Consider the following 16,255-nt stretch of genomic DNA (forward strand, 5'->3'; position numbering starts at 1 on the left):
TTTTGACACCCTGACCACATTACTAAAATGTGCTTTCAGATGTTTCTTTTTCTACTAGATATAATTGTTCATGTGAATCCAGTATATTTTCTTAACCCCAAATAGTTTCTAAATGCTATGGTAGTGGAAATTGAAATGAAAGTAAAGTTTGACAGTATAGCAATATCGTGTGCTCTAGAGCATGACACTTTGTTCTTGCTAGACTTTCAATACATATTGATTGAAGGAGAACAATTATGTGCTAGACTTTATAGCTTTCATTCTGGTGTTTTCTACTGCCAGCTATGAAATCTGCCTACTTATGACCCTGAAGTATTTTTTTAGTGCCTCTCAAAATTCTAGGAGACTCTTAAAAAATGAGAGAACTCAGAACCCAAAGTAACATAGATTTGATGTTGCATGTAAAAGTAACCAACATGCTCATTTATCCTCCTTTATTTATTGTTCCAAGCCCAACAAATATCATCTATATTTGAAAACTTTATTGTTTAGGGAATAACATTAAACATCCCTACTTAACATTCTTAATGGACTCTTGCCTTGAAATTATTATTAGTCTTCTGCATTAATTAGATAGAGTAAATGTAAAATAAAAAGTGATTACATCAAGATGGCTTTGGGGGGATGCTTTGGGAGAAAACAGGTAAATCTAAGCCATACATTTCTTCGCAGTGCAGCATTAAAATTTCAGACTTTAGCCACGGTTGTGATTGGTTTTAGTTTGTTAGCTGCCTGGAGCGTTATTTTAAGAAAGCAGAAGCAACATCATTTGCACACTCCTTATAGCACACACACCTTAACCCTGACTGGTTTTAGGTCCAGTTTTCAAAAGAAGTGAAGGCAAGATGAAGAAGCATTTGCTTTTCTGGGGAGTCCTGGCCATTTTTGTTAAGGCTGTTCTTGTGACAGGTATGTAATATTTTGAAAATAAACCCAGATGAAAGGAAAAATATAGCACAAATCTGTTCTTCAGATCTAAACATTAATGTTTGTGCTTTAGTTGGCCAGCTAGCTGGCTACTTTTCTCTAATATGCCTTAATCTTTATATGGGCAGTGATCTTTATGCAGACAAGACTCATTATAATTCTTTTTCTCTTATCTGTTTGAGTACTATAAACTAGAGAATAAGAAAATATATATTTCTGAATAAGTATTGATAGCTGTACTTATATGAATATCCATATTGATTCTTAAAAATCAGTAGTCCTCTTCTTGAGTGTCTTAAATTCGTATTCAGGGAAATTAAGTAATAATTACTTTAAATACAACATAGACTCCATTGGAATTTTATTTTCTGAAACAGACTAGTATTAGTTCTAAGAACTTTTCTGGACCTGGGCCTACAGATTTATTAATAATGTTCAATGTTCTACAAGGCCTATAACTTGATGACCAAACTTTGGCTATTTTATTTATTAACCCTTCAAAGTATTATAGAAAATAAAGTACATTCTAAATATAGAAGTACAGTTTTTAATAATTTTCATCTAGAAGGGCACATGATTAGTGTGATATAACTTGGCTGGATTGTTTCTAAAACTGAGTTTATTCTTATTTCAAGACTGACTATGATATAATTAAGAATAATCCTTTAAAATATATTTCATACTAATTTAGCATTAAAATAATGAATTTCTAATTATATTTACAATATAAAGATAGCAGTAAAACATGTACAGTACATGTATCTATACATATGTATAAATACACACATACATAACACATATGAGCTGTCATTTATTGAGCACATATTAGGTTCTAGGCATTATGCTAACTACTTTACATATACAATTCTATTTATTTATTTTTTAAAATATATTTTATTGATTTTTTACAGAGAGGAAGGGAGAGGGATAGAGAGTTAGAAACACCGATGAGAGAGAAATATTGATCAGTTGCCTCCTGCACACCCCCCACTGGGGATGTACCTGCAACCAAGGTACATGCCCTTGACTAGAATCGAACCTGGGACCCTTCAGTCCGCAGGCTGACGCTTTATCCACTGAGCCAAATCAGTCAGGGCTATACTATTCTATTTAATTCTCACACAACCATTTGAAGGATAGGTGCTATTATAATTTCTACATATAGTTGAGCCCATTGAGATTTAGAGAGGCCAAATATCTTACCTAAGCTCACACAGCAAGCATGTAGTAGACAGAACCCAGGCCCTCTGACCCTCTGACCCATACTCCTACTTTCCTATTTTTCCTGTATAAGAGAATCGCCGTTTAGTAAATTAATTATGCTCATATGTAGAATATGTTGTTAAGTCTATTTTCTTATTTGTTTGAACTGAATTAAATTAAATTTAACAAATTTTATTGAGCACCTACTATATCTCAGTTGCTCTTTGAATAAAGTAAGGCACAATCCTTAATAACAGATTTGTTAGGGAAAATGCTGCCTGTCAGTGAGAGAGAATGTTGAATCTATAAGTCTTGGTGAATTGAAAATATTTGTACATTTTCTAGCAGGTATGTAGGCTGCCTAATATTTTTATATAACAACTGTAATGTTAGTTTTTTCCTAAATTTCAAGTAAGAAAATAAACTATATGCCATAAATAAAATATAGACATTTTCTATTTAAGACTTAATTGTCAACTCACATATTTGATTCAATTTTTATTTTGGTCAGGTATTTCTGGCTCATTTGTACTTTAATGAGAAAGCATTTAAGATTCATGGATACAGCAGCAGGGAAAGGACCTGCTTAATTCCTCTTACTCTTCAAAATGTTAAGAAAGTTATATGATGATCTTGAATTGACTTCATACAGTCCAGTGCTGTAGACTTTTACCCAAAGGTTTATTAAGAAGTTATGAATAATAACATTATAAAATACTTCTAACAATTATAAGTACAATAACAATGATCTTAAAATGTTTTTGTAATAATTATCACGAAGACTGAAATATGCGATTAGATCCTCTCAGCTCTGAGACCATTTCTGGAACAATTAGGCTTTCAGTAACATTGATATCTATCCCAGTCATTAACCTTTATAACTTTATGTGCTAAATTTTTGTGTTGTTGCTTTTTTCAGTTGAGGCTTGATGTGAGGGAATTTTAAAGGTTACTTAGCTAAAATTATAGGAACAAAATATATTTAACATTATTTTTACTTAATTAGCACTATTAAATAAAGCTATTTACTCTTCAAACATCTGTTAACTGTTCTAAGTCCATATATTAACACCTTTTCTTTCTTTATTCTTTGCAACATCTACCAGACCTCTTTGTCTAATATTCAGATTAAGGCTTTAATGGTCATCTGTGAATTTATTCATTTATTAATTTTTTCTGCATTCGGGCACATTAAACTAAATATACATTTACTCAGTATTTTCTGAATTGTTTTTGCAAATTTGTAACATTTTATATCTATATATACTGAAACTTTAAAAATAATTCTTATGAGAAATATTAATACAGCACCTGTTATTTTGATTGGATCATTATATCATAATAACCTGATTGTTACTACAAAAAAAGAAGAATAAATTAAGTTTAGGAGGACTGTAGTGGAGAATATTTAAAATCGTAGGAAGGAAGGTTATTTTGGGGGAAGTGTATCTGTGCTCAGCTCTAATGCAATGTAACAAACTATGTATATAAAGGGGAGTCCAGTGAAGGACGTGGCATTTCACACTGGGTTTACAAAGGCTAATGTTAGTTTTTGTTCACTTTTGAATGGAATGCTTTGGTCTGAGAGAAATCCAGTCTAGATTTTTGTTTTCTCTCTTATTTTTGCATCTGGTACTCACGTTTACAAGGCTACATCACTCAGAGACCTGTGCTCCATTAAAAGCATTGGCTTAAAACCAGAATTCTTTCAGCTCAGGTGCACCTAGACTGGTCCAAGGGAAGAAGAAAATTCCTTTTGGATGTCCTTCACTACACTGTGAGATTCTACTCAGCTATTTTAGATTAGGAAGGAGAACAAATGGAGAAAGCTGAAATTGATCAACCTTAAAACTGATATTTTTTCTGCAGAAAATAAGATTAACTCAATACAAAGTTGATAAGTAGATTTTCATCCCCATTTCTTCTTCTTTTAAAATATATATATTTTATTGTTGATAGTATTACAGATATCTCCCATTTCCCCCCCTTCTATCTTCCTCCTCCTAGCTCTTACCACCCATCCCCACCCCAAGTCCATTTCTTCTTAATACATTGTATTTTTCCAGCCCAAGACGAAGATGAAAGGACTGTTCTTGTGGACAACAAATGCAAGTGTGCCCGGGTTACTTCTAGGGTCATCCCTTCTCCCGATGATCCTACTCAAGACATTGTGGAAAGGAACATCAGGATTATGTATGTGGTATTTTATATTTCATTTCTTCATGTTGTAAGCAGAGATACTCTGTCATATCAGTCATTGTTTGAAGGTAATACCTATGTCTTGCTCCTCTTTGTGATATGTAGCACTTGACAGGAGATTGAATCTAGTTAATGGACCTGAGTCAGTTATGCACAAGCTGGGAGCAGGAACAAGGTTTCCACACAGTCTAAAACCAGTCAGCTAGGTCAGATGATTGTAACTGAAGGTTCAGATCTAGTCATCAACATGCCCTGTTTGTATGGAGTTATTTCCGTTTGAATCTGAACTTTTAGTTGCTCTTGATCAGTTCAAAATGAAACTTGACATAACACTAAAAGCTTTATTTTGTACCACACCTGAACTACAGAGTATTTTACATAGTACTCAAGTGGTGGCATAAGAGGTAAGGCAGACTAATCAAATTGACTAATTTGGTTTAGTTTTCACTTGTCCATTGGACTCCAGATATTCATTTAATTTCACATGTAGTCCAAGTTATAAGTTATGAGTCTTGATATTTAATTGCCAAAATGCTAATAATATTTAAGAAATGAGATTCCTATTGGATCCAATCAGTAAAGCCTTCCTTGTGAACACTTCTGCCTTGAATAGTTTCCTAACAATTGGGTACCTCTTTCTGAAACAACATAGCATTCAATTCCACCTAATCAATGGAAGAAGTATAATGTTTTAAAATTTTGTTTCAAGTTCTGGTTGGGTCACTGGTTGTGCTCTTGTATGCAAGTTACTTAACTATAAACTTCAACTCGCTTATCTTTTTAAAAAAATATATTTTTATTGATTTCAGATAGGAAGGGAGAGGGAGAGAGATAGAAACATCAGTGATGAGAGAGTCATCGATCGGCTTCCTCCTGCACACCCCCAACTGGGGATCGAGCCCACAACCCAGGCATGTGCCCTGACCAAGAGCCGAACCTGGGACCCTGCAGGCCAGTGCTCTATCCATGGAGTCTAACTGGTCAGGGCAACTTGCTCATCTTTAAATAGGGGGAAATAGTATATATATCATGGGGCTACTATAAAGATAAATTGAGATCTATTCTTTTTAGAAAATACTAAAAAAAGTATTTGCTGTTATTCATCCACCTAACCTACATGCCAATTTTCTTTATGTTACTATACTTATTTATTTTTTGTCTAAAATTTTACATATGTCTCCTTTTCCCCCGATTGTTACTATACTTCTTAAAATACCTTGGTTTACCCAACATTGTTACTGCGATGAATTACAAATGCCTCGGCCTAACCTACAACACTGAGCATAATGCTCAAGCTCTTCCATTGACACTTTTTTTCACCTCATGTTTGAAAATCCAGAAATATTGTAGTGCCCTTATTTTTCCCCACTCACAGTGCTTTCTTCCACTTCTATTTTTGCATGTTGTTCCTCTGCTTGAAGAACCCTTTCTCCCACTCCTCTTAGCCTGGCTAACTTCTTCTCAACCTGCATGTCTTAGGTTAGACATCACTTCCTCTGGCAGGTTTTCTCGGACCATTCAGACTATACCACTGAGCTCCCTGTTAGAGAACAGTTGGAGAAGCATGCGACTGGAAGGGATGGATGGCATTCATGACATTAAACATTTTATGTTTAAATCTTCAGATTTTTAAATGGCACTCTATAATTCTCTAATTCATCTTTTTTTCCGATGACCATTCTTTTTATGATATATTTTTTTCTGAATTCAGATAATTCAGTCACTTCATCCACTTTGCCTGATGTGTATTAATGGTTCTCTGATTTCATTTCTAAGAGTTCTATTATTATTGCCATGTCATTATGGCATTATTCCCAACTCCATCACTTCCAAGCGATATGACTTTGGGTAAATTACTCGACTAATTTGAGCCTGTTTCCTAAACTATAAAAAAGGGATACAATATATGTATGTAGATATACACATATACTTTATAGGGTTATGAGAATTAAATGTGATAATGTGTAGAAGTGTCTAGAACACTGTTTGACTCAAAGTAGACATTCATACATGTTTATTCCCTTATCTCTATCAATATTTAAAGCCTTTTCTGATATTACTAGAGCCTTTCAAGCTAATAAAGAATAGGTCCATTCATTCATTCAACAAACATTTATTAAGCGCTACTGAATGCCACTGAGGGTTGGAGTTGGGGACTGTTGGAGAATTTACAGCTGAGTAGGGAACTGTAAACAGTTAAAAAGCCAATTACAATACAGTATTGTAGATGCTATGATGACAGGAATAGGCATAGGCTGTTAGAGGGCACCCAGTCCAATCCTTGTGGGCTGGCGCAGAGTGGCAGGAGGCAGGAAGAATGTTCGGAGAAAGTAGTGGAAGTGAACGATGGCTGTTAGCTGGCTGAATGGGAATTAATTTTGTAAATGTGTGGGGAACGACAGGGTTGATAAGTGAGGAAGATCATTCTAAAGGAAAAGGAATAAGGGTTGCTATAAGGATTATATGAGATCATCATGTAATATATTTAGCATAGTACCTGGTACACTGTAAGCGCTTAGTAAATGTTAGAACTGTTTTTTTTTTTTAATTAAAACTTGGAGACGAGAAAAGCCTGGTAAGTTTGTGGAATTGTCAGCTGTTGTTTAGAGCTGGCATGTAGTGTAAAGAGGGTGGCATGGTGAGAGATGAGGCTGGAGAGTGACAGGCACGTCATTAAAGATACCCTGGTACTTCTGGAGAGACACGGTAGGTTTTAAGCAGAGAAGGAAATTAGGCTCGTATTTTAGAAAGGCCATTTTGGCAATAATGTAGCCAGTGCATTGTAGGGGTCAAGACTGAAGGAAGGCATTGCTAGGAGAGAAGAGGCAGTGTCCTGAACCAAGTGGATGGATTTCACAGAGGCAAAGAGTTAGAATCAATTGAACTGTGACATGGAATTAAATATAGGTCATGATAGAAAGGGAGGGCTCAGGGATGGTATCCAGGTTTTTGCTTGGATATTTATATGAATATTATTGCTAAACACTGAGTTAGGAAACACAAGTTTTTCTTGGTATCTTTTGTAGGGATGAGTGCATATGAGGAGAAAAATGACATAGATGAAAAAATGCACAAGTTAATAAGATCACCTGAACTATCTAATTTTTCTAATTTTTCATGGAAATCACCAAATCAAGAGATTTGGATTCCAGCTACAGCTTTACTACTTAGTAGTTGTGTGATCTTGGATAGGTTGCTAACCTCTCTGATTTATAATTTATGCATTTCAAAATTGTGGGTACTAATAACTGTCCATTCATTCCACAAATATTGAACATATTCCACATACTACACAAGTAGTGAGGCACTGGGAATACATAACTGTTTTTGCCTCAAGGAACTATGTAGTCTAGGGAAGTTATGCCTCAAGCAACTATGATATGGTATTTGTTATAATAAAGATAGATGAGCTTAATAAGACTACAGAGGAAGGAGTTTATAGAGGAGTGGAGATGGGATCTAAGTTATCATAGAGACCATAGAGAGGGTGAAACTTGAGCTGATTGCTAAAGGGAAAAATGGATTTGCCAAGTAAGCAAACATCACTGACAGAGAAGCTGTTGTGAGGTTTATTTTGAATGGGAAATGCTTAAATTATAGCAAATTACTGTGAAATCTGAGTATGAGCATCACCATAGATTCTTTTACTAGTAGAATGCTAAATTCACTAAATGCCCTCATGAAAAAGTACTGCTCTAGCAATATACCTATTACCAAAAAATAGCAATATCTGTTAATTTCATCATTTTGACTTGTTTTTTCTCTTTTTTAGTGTTCCTGTTAACAACAGGGAGAATATCTCTGATCCCACCTCGCCAATGAGAACCAAATTTGTGTACCATTTGTCTGACATGTAAGAGATTTTCTTTCAACTACTACTAATATATATATGTGCATATATATATATGCAAGTTAATAACTTTAAAAAATTAACTTGTTAGTAAGAATGTTTTGGAAAATATGTTGAGGTCTAAACATTTATCAATATAATTTTAACTTTTGAATACATTAATTCTCATGTTAATTATTAGGTACCATAAATTCATAAAATGTAATCAAAGATAAAAGTTAGCTATAAGTTTATTCTAACAAAGAAATACTTGCCATTAGTACAGGAAGGGCTGATTTGTCTTAATAGCTCAGTAATTGGATTTCAGGCATATTAACATGTAGGTGTTTTTTTGGAAACTACAGAATTCAGTATCAAACAATTTCTTTAAAAATATTCTTCCTTCTTTGTCACTATAAATAACTTACTTAATTCCAATACACAATTGGCAATTAATCTAACAGAGTAGAAGTTGCTATATGGTGTAGGGAAAACAATATTTCAATTAATTTTTATATTAAAGGTTGAAAAACATCCCATAAACCATTCTACATTGTAGAGCACTGCAAAGAATGAATTTATTTTGGATACAACATTTGATGGGGATTGTCTAATGCATAGATTTGTTTTTCAGGTGTAAAAAATGTGATTCTACACAAGTGGAACTGGGAAACCAAGTGGTTACTGCCACCCAGAGCAATATCTGTGATGAAGACAGTGAAACCTGCTACACCTATGACAGAAATAAGTGCTATACAAATAAGGTCCCATTTTCATATGGTGGTAAGACCGTAATGGTGGAAACTGCCTTGACCCCGGAGTCCTGCTATCCTGACTAATTAAGTCATTGTTGACTGCACAGCTTATCTTGAAAGGCTCTCTATTTTGATCCAGAAAGTTAATATATTTATTACCAATGAATTTGAAGCCACACTATTTTGATAATGTTAAACTCCATCCTCCAAGTAATTAAAACAGTAACATTGTTATTTTTATTAGGTAATTACTTCTCAACTCTTAAGTATTGTATGTTCACATTTATAGTGTTGAATCTCTTATTGCCCTTGCCTGAAGGGGTCTATGTTAATAATATAATTTCTAACATTTAAAAAAATAGACAATGAGAGAGAACAAAACTTAAGTTTAAAAACCAGGATACAGAATTATATTTTGTGGGTGTTTTTTGTACTTTCTTTTCTTTTTTGCTTTGCCTTGGAGAGCCAGAGCTTTTGCACATTCCATGCTATTCTCTTTGACAAAAAGTAAAATGTGTAGAGAAAAGTGATATGCAAACACAAGTCAATTATAGATCTTCATTAAAAAAGTGATTAGAAAACATGTTTTAGAAATATTTAAAAATAATTAAAATTGGATCTGTAATATTTGTGAAACCAGTGAGTTGAAAGTTACATAATTAAATGCAGAATTATAAAATTTGTTTTGACATAACACAGATTTGGTAGCAGATGATACATTTTTTTGGATAAAATTAAAAAAAAAAAATCAGGGTCATGTAAGAAATTCCCATTGGAAATCATCAATGTTGTAACTGAATCTAATGAAATATGTATTCCACAATATGTATTCTCTAGCACAGTTTGAACAATTAAATAGATTTTTAAGCATATACCTGTGTGAAATAATTTATTGGAAAAAAGTTTGTGTTAACTTTGTTGTATGTAAGTTAAATATAATTGATTACTTATGAATAGTTTGTAAGTATAATGTGGTTATGCATTAATCACTGAATTCATACATGTCCTTATCTGAGATAGCTTTGTGATTTAAAACTAAAATTAAATAAGAAGGCACGGTCCCTCAGGACAAACATAGTGTTCCTAAGTTTAGTTAACATCTCTCACCTCACACAATTACAAGCCATTCTGTTTCTTGTGGTAAGAACTTTTGCGGGAGATGGTTTCTGGAGAGGCTCCTCTCTGCCTCCTCATCTTTGCCTTGGTTTTTTTGCCTACCTAATAGGAAAAGGCTTTGTGACCACATTGCCTCATTAAATGCCAGCTAGAAGAGCACCTCAGACTTATAGTCCTGGGGCCTTCCTTCTTTTAGAAGTTCAGTTAAACTCGAAGATCCTCATATTAGTAACAGTTTAGTACTCAACATTAGCTAGGCATCAATCAGTGGTTTAAGTATTAACTCATTCAATACAAATCCAAAGTAGCTGGTGGCTCTTAAATGAGAGTTACTGAAGAAAGATGAAAGCGGTCCTGTTAGTTTTACTCATATGTTTGCTTGTATTAGTCAACAATTAGCAAGGAAACACCAAGGAAGCAACACAGAGGAGGCAGCTCTGAAAAGAGCCTATCGATTGTTTGCAGGGAGCGCATTTGACCCATGGCTCTGGTACCCACCACTGTGTTTGTATGAGGTACATGGGCTGCCTGAGAGGGTAAGGATTCTAATACAGACCAGTGCCTGGGACACACAGGACTCCTCTGATGGGTGACTGACTTGAGGACTCCCCATCAGCTTCACTGAAAATTTCTTAGCACCACACCTTCATTATATATTACTTATGCAATCTTCCTTACCACCTTCTTTCCTCCACACAGGTCAGACCTGAGTCAGAGTCTGATGGCTCTCCCAGCCTTCTTGGGCTCCTGCCCCATTTTCTTTCACAGGTGTTTTTCCTAATAAATATTTTGTACCTTTAATTTCATCTTGGATTCTGCTTCTGTGGGGCCTGAATGAACATAGTAGCCAATTATGAGGTATCTGATTTAATGATGATGATGTTGATACTGAACATTATTCACGTCCATGTGATTCACCTATGTTATTTAATTTTATCCTCAGAATGACTCTTGGGCTTACCTTTATGTCATTGAGAAAATGAACTCGGTGCATAATTAATAGTCTGGTTCACTGGTCTCTTAAATGGCAATGAAAACTCAATCACTGCCATAGCCTCAACAAATATCAATAGAAGCCCTCTGATAATCATTTTGCCCACTATAACATTTTTTATAGTTACTGTGACATTTTGAGGTTAATGTGACCAATTTACTGATCTGTTATAAGTCAATTATTTCTGTCCTTTTCTGTCCTTTTAAAATGTGAATTAAATGGATGCTGTTTTTAAAGGACAGGTATAAGTGGGTATTAGTGGTGAGAATGTTTTTCTTCTGCATAGTGCTTAGCTATTACTTACTAGTAAGTGAGCACACTCAGCACCAGCCAGAGAAAATTACATTAATTAACAATAAGAGTAATGTTCCTTTGTGCCAGGCCCTTGAAAACCAGTAGACACAAGTCAAGTATTCACTTTAAGACTATGGATAGGAATGATTTTTAATGATCTTTCCAGGTCTTGGCTTTGGGTGGCTGTGTAGCTTAGTGGGTAAATTCATGGCCTAGATTCTATACTTAGTGACTAAATGACATCACTAAGGCAAGTCCATTCAATCTGATTAAAAATAGGAATAAAAACAAATCTCTCATAGCTTGTAAAAATAAGGATACATGCAATCATTTATGTACACCACTCATTACAGCTATTATAGCATTCAGTAACCCTCTGTAAATTACAGTTGTCATTGTGTGTTAATTGACTTCTGGCTCTTCTTTTTATCCAGGCAACAAATCAGAAAACAATGTGATCGTATAGGATCACTGATTCTCAGTTTTTAGCATGCATGAGATTCACCCCGAGGACTCATTGAAACAGATTCCTGCCTCCCAACCCCCATGATGACTAAGTAGTTCTGGGATACAGCAGGAGCAAGTACATTTTTCAAAAAATTTCCAGCAGCTGCTTGGAATCCTGTGAGAACCACGGCTTTAGAATTATAAGCTTCCATCTCCTCCTGGTGGTTGATTTATGAAGCACAATGCATATTCATTTTTAACATGTTTCGTTTAATCCTCAACTGCCCTATGAAATAAGTACTACCTTCATTTTACAAATGATGAAACTGAGATGCAAAGAGATGAAGTAATATTCATAGGTTTTACAGATAGTGTATGGAGAAGTGGTAATTGAATCCAAGACTGTCCATTTTCTGAGGAAGCACAGAAAAGAAGGTGCTGGGTCCTTAGGCAGATGAAATGGACACTGAGAGCAGAGGACGGCGATTGGGGAAGTGATGGGCTTTGAGAGCCACTTCATCTATTTCACAATCATATCTGTGCCCGATTACAGCTCAGCTTTCTCCTTTATTTGAAGAATTCTGCTCTGCCAAATGGGATTTTGTTTGTTACCCGCTAAATCCTGTTTCTAAATCTTATTGGCCATGATTTCAAAATGAGAGCTAAAGGTCTAGTCAGTGGCTGATGTTACAGGGCTAAGGGTGAGAGGCAAGGAAGAATGGGTGAACCAAACCAAAAGCTTTGATTCCGTTGTGAAATGGTGATTACCGATTTCCCAAAAGTGCAGTTTTCTGAGTTTTAATGGGGCAGTTGGTCTGAGTCACAGTGAAACCTCTGAGGTTTTGTGAAGGAGGGTGACAGTTGTTGATTTGAATCCAACATTTCTAGTTCCCTTTTTGGCTTTTAGAAATGAAGTTTGGCTTCCTGAGGGCAAGCTGAATCTTCTTTAGGGTCCTTTGGGTCATGACTGAAGCAGCCTGGGATATGTCAAAGCAAGCAATAAAAGTAACTCAAAGGTCATGTCTTGTGAATTTCCTTTGAAGGTGTATTAAGTTAAGACTCTGATGTGAATGATTAAAGTGAAATATGTTCAGGGCATTCAAAAAGCCAGAGGAAGAATCTTCATGATAATGGCTGCTAGACTAAGTGTTCAGAGGTGGCTGGACCCTACATTCATTATCCTACTTCACTTTCTGCTTTAAGTGGAAAAGTTCAAGGTTTTCCCAGCCAACTGGATCAATGGCCAACTACCCTTTAAAGAAGTCTATTTCAGGCTGTGAGACAGAAACTCTTATAAGTCAGTTGTATTAGCCTTGCTGGATTATCTCCTATTTGCCATCCTCGGGTGTTATTTTCTTTCTCATTTATTTACATTATCATCTAAATATATGGCTGGGATATATCCAGCCATTTAAAAATCAGCAAGTGATAGCCACAAGATGTAGGAATTTGCCATGGAAATGGAGAAATGGCAGTGGGCTGGGAGTGCTAGAGACAAGAGGGGGTCACCTCGGAGCCTGCCATCCCACTGCATGCACCTTAACTTTAGAGCTGACTTTAAAAGCTTTATCAATAACTTAACAAGGGCACACAGAATAATTCCTTTACTGCAAGGAACTCAGGCCTGGTATCCAGGTTTGCAGAAGGATACCTGTGCTGATGAAGAGTCATTTTCTACAGGGACATTTTCTCTTTTTATTTTCTCACTATAGTCTCAAATTTAATAGATATTTTTGTCCCCATTGTTTATATTTTACATTACAGAGGTCTCAGATGATAAATTAAGTTCCAGTGACTCAAAGATTGTCAGCATATCTGCTAAGACAAGTGTTTGATTCATACATTTTGATGAAATAGTGAAGTGAAAGAGTATTTTTACAATGAAAGGCATTCATATCTAGATTAAAAAGTCATTTGAAAAAAGTAGTGAAACACAATGTAATTTTATTTTGATGAGGATAATTCTTAAGAGACAGTTTATTTAGAATAAGTTAATTTCACAATGAATGATTCAAATATAAAACTGGTGGTGCATTTATTAAGGAACTAATAAATGGCCTAGACAGTCTACCTCTAAGATCCCTTCTTACCCTGAGATTCTATAATGCAAATGTTGCCGAGTACATTAAGCTACAGAGTGTGGTGGCTCATTCAGCACCCCCAATGGTTTAACGGGCAGGAAAAGCACACTGTGGTATTTTCATGGGAGCTTTAAAAGCTGTTTTAAAAAACAGTCAACCAATAAATATTTATCAGATATCTACTATGTGCAAAAGACACAGAGCCAGGAACATTAGAAGACTCAAAGGACAAGATTCGTTTCCTCAGGAAGTTTTCAACACTCTATTTTCTCAAGTTTCAGAGGTTTTATGAAATCTGTCCTGATGGTCACACTTCAGAAGGAGGACAAGGGAGGGTGAGAGAGGGTCAGTATGAGATCAAACAAAAGACTTGTATGCATGCATATAAGCATAACCAATGGACACAGACAGTGGGGTGAGGGCCTGTGCTGGGGGTGGTGGGGGGTGGGGAGCAGGCTGGGAGAGGTCAATGGAGGAAAAAGGAAACATATGTAATACTTTCAATAATAAAAAATTAAAATAAAAAAGAAAAAAAAGGAGTATGACCTAAGAAGAAGAAGAAAAAAATACAAAGAAATCTGTCCCAGGAAATTTCTCCTAAGAATTCCTTAGAGTTAGAAGGTAACTTTCTAGGTAATTCTGAGAATTATTTTTCTCTAGGAAAGAATATATAGATAGTGGGCCAAATGCCATTAATAAAAACAAAATACCTAGATGTATTCTAAGCAATGCGATATAAAAATGTCTACTTTACAAAATAATTTACACTATTTAATCAAGGTATGAAGAAAGTGTGTCTGCAAATAATTCTAGTAGGACATGAAGAATGAAAATATGTTTCCCTGGCCCATGCTTCTCAGCAGTTAGAGCATCAGCCCACACACTGAAAGGTTATGGGTTTGAATCCTGGTCAAAGGCACATATTTGGGTTGCAGATTTGATCCCTGGCCCTAGTCAGGGTGCATGAGAGAAGCAACGCATTGATGTGTCAATCATCAACAGTCCAACAGAGCCACCAGCACAGCAAGGGCCTCTCTCACATTGATCTTTCTTCTCTGTCTCTCTCTGTTTCTCTCTCTGTTTCTCTCTCTCTCTCTCTCTCTCTATCTCTCTCTCTCTCTCTCTCTTTCTCTCTCTGTTTCTCTCTCTCCTCTCTCCCTTTCTCTCTCCCCCTCTCTTTCTCCCCCCCTCCCTTCCACTCTCTTAAAAAATATCCTCATGTGAGGATTAACAACAACAACAAAAGTCTTTATGTTTCTAGTAGCACACATTGCTAGAACCACTTATACTGTAGTGTTAAAGAAAAGTAACTGTTGAGTGTTTCCTTTATTTGATTGAGGACAGTGTTTCCCAGATGATGAGTTGGTGATGGGATATAACAAGTCCTTGTCTTTTTTGTGCTCAGTCACAGAGTGGCAGTCTGGCCCTATCTACTTTCCTAAGCCTTATTCCCCTGCTGCTTGTTCTGGGTAACAAGCCTGTTTCCTCCTATACTTCTCCTTGAATGTGTTCCTTTGACTGAGTTGTGTTTACTTGGTAAGACCCTAAGAATATCAAAAATGAAAGTAGGTACCAGTGTCTACTATTTCTGAAATATATTCTACAAAAATGTTTAGGCTAGGCCAAGAAAAAAAAGTAGGATGGAGCTTAGAGAGAAGATATAATAAAGGGAGAGAGATATGCAGTCTTAAGATAGGAAAATGGCACAGTAGGGAGGAAGATAAAGGGAAGAAAAGAGTCGGAGAAGAAAGGGATTGGTTGACAAGTGACATATTAGGAGACAGAACAAAGGGGGAAGAGAGGAAGACAAAAATGAAAGAGGTAGATGTAAAGACTAGTGATGGTTAAAGATAGCGTACTATGTAAGAAGTGATATAAAGATGGAAAGGGAAGCAATAGAAAGCTAAATATGGAATAGTTGAGATAGAATTAAAAGAAGGAAAATAAGAAAGTAAATAATAAAGGTAGAGAAAAAAAGAGGTAGTGGAAGAAAAAAGTGCCAAAAGAGAACCTTACCTAGGGAAAAACAAAAACAAAAATGGACAAAGACCAACACAAGAATAAAATGTACAATCATCAGGATTATACTGACACAGATCTCCATACACAAAATGGAAAGTTCATCTGCTTTTCTGTTTTGCAAAACCATTTTTTTTTTTTGCAAAAACCAGCATTTTGCAAATATGGGACTTTGAGAGAAAAAAGAAGAATCAGCAAGCAAAGGGAAACTAACCCAGACAAGTGGCTTCCAAGTTTCAAGGTGGTGGTGGTCATAATCTTCCTGCCTTTTTGTTTGCTTGTTTTTTAAGGTCTGCACTAATAGTGGTAGCACTGGTTGTAGTGACTCCAAGAAACCCAACCTCATCAGCACCACCTGGGTCACTACTCCTATTGTTGGAATGGGGGGAAA

The 16,255-nt window shown here is 35.6% G+C and overlaps 1 protein-coding gene across 1 annotated transcript; it reads left to right on the plus strand.

The window, feature by feature from the left end:
* Positions 1-820: 820 nt before the first annotated feature.
* JCHAIN (joining chain of multimeric IgA and IgM) lies at positions 821-9,785 on the plus strand. Its single transcript, XM_081083390.1, has 4 exons — positions 821-909; positions 4,197-4,323; positions 8,102-8,182; positions 8,793-9,785. The coding sequence occupies exons 1-4, from the start codon at positions 846-848 to the stop codon at positions 8,995-8,997; spliced, it is 477 nt and encodes a 158-aa protein (XP_080939516.1). The 5' UTR covers positions 821-845; the 3' UTR covers positions 8,998-9,785.
* Positions 9,786-16,255: the final 6,470 nt, after the last annotated feature.

Source organism: Myotis nattereri (assembly GCF_964212035.1).
Source record: "Myotis nattereri genome assembly, chromosome: 1".
NCBI classification, from domain to species: Eukaryota; Metazoa; Chordata; class Mammalia; order Chiroptera; family Vespertilionidae; genus Myotis; species Myotis nattereri.

Bases quoted from the DNA above. Each gene is read 5' to 3' on its own strand.
- JCHAIN (XM_081083390.1), top strand. From the start codon at position 846: ATGAAGAAGCATTTGCTTTTCTGGGGAGTCCTGGCCATTTTTGTTAAG. The intron at 910-4,196 runs GTATGTAATATT...GTATTTTTCCAG, and splicing joins TAAGGCTGTTCTTGTGACAG to CCCAAGACGAAGATGAAAGG. The intron at 4,324-8,101 runs GTATGTGGTATT...TCTCTTTTTTAG, and splicing joins GAAAGGAACATCAGGATTAT to TGTTCCTGTTAACAACAGGG.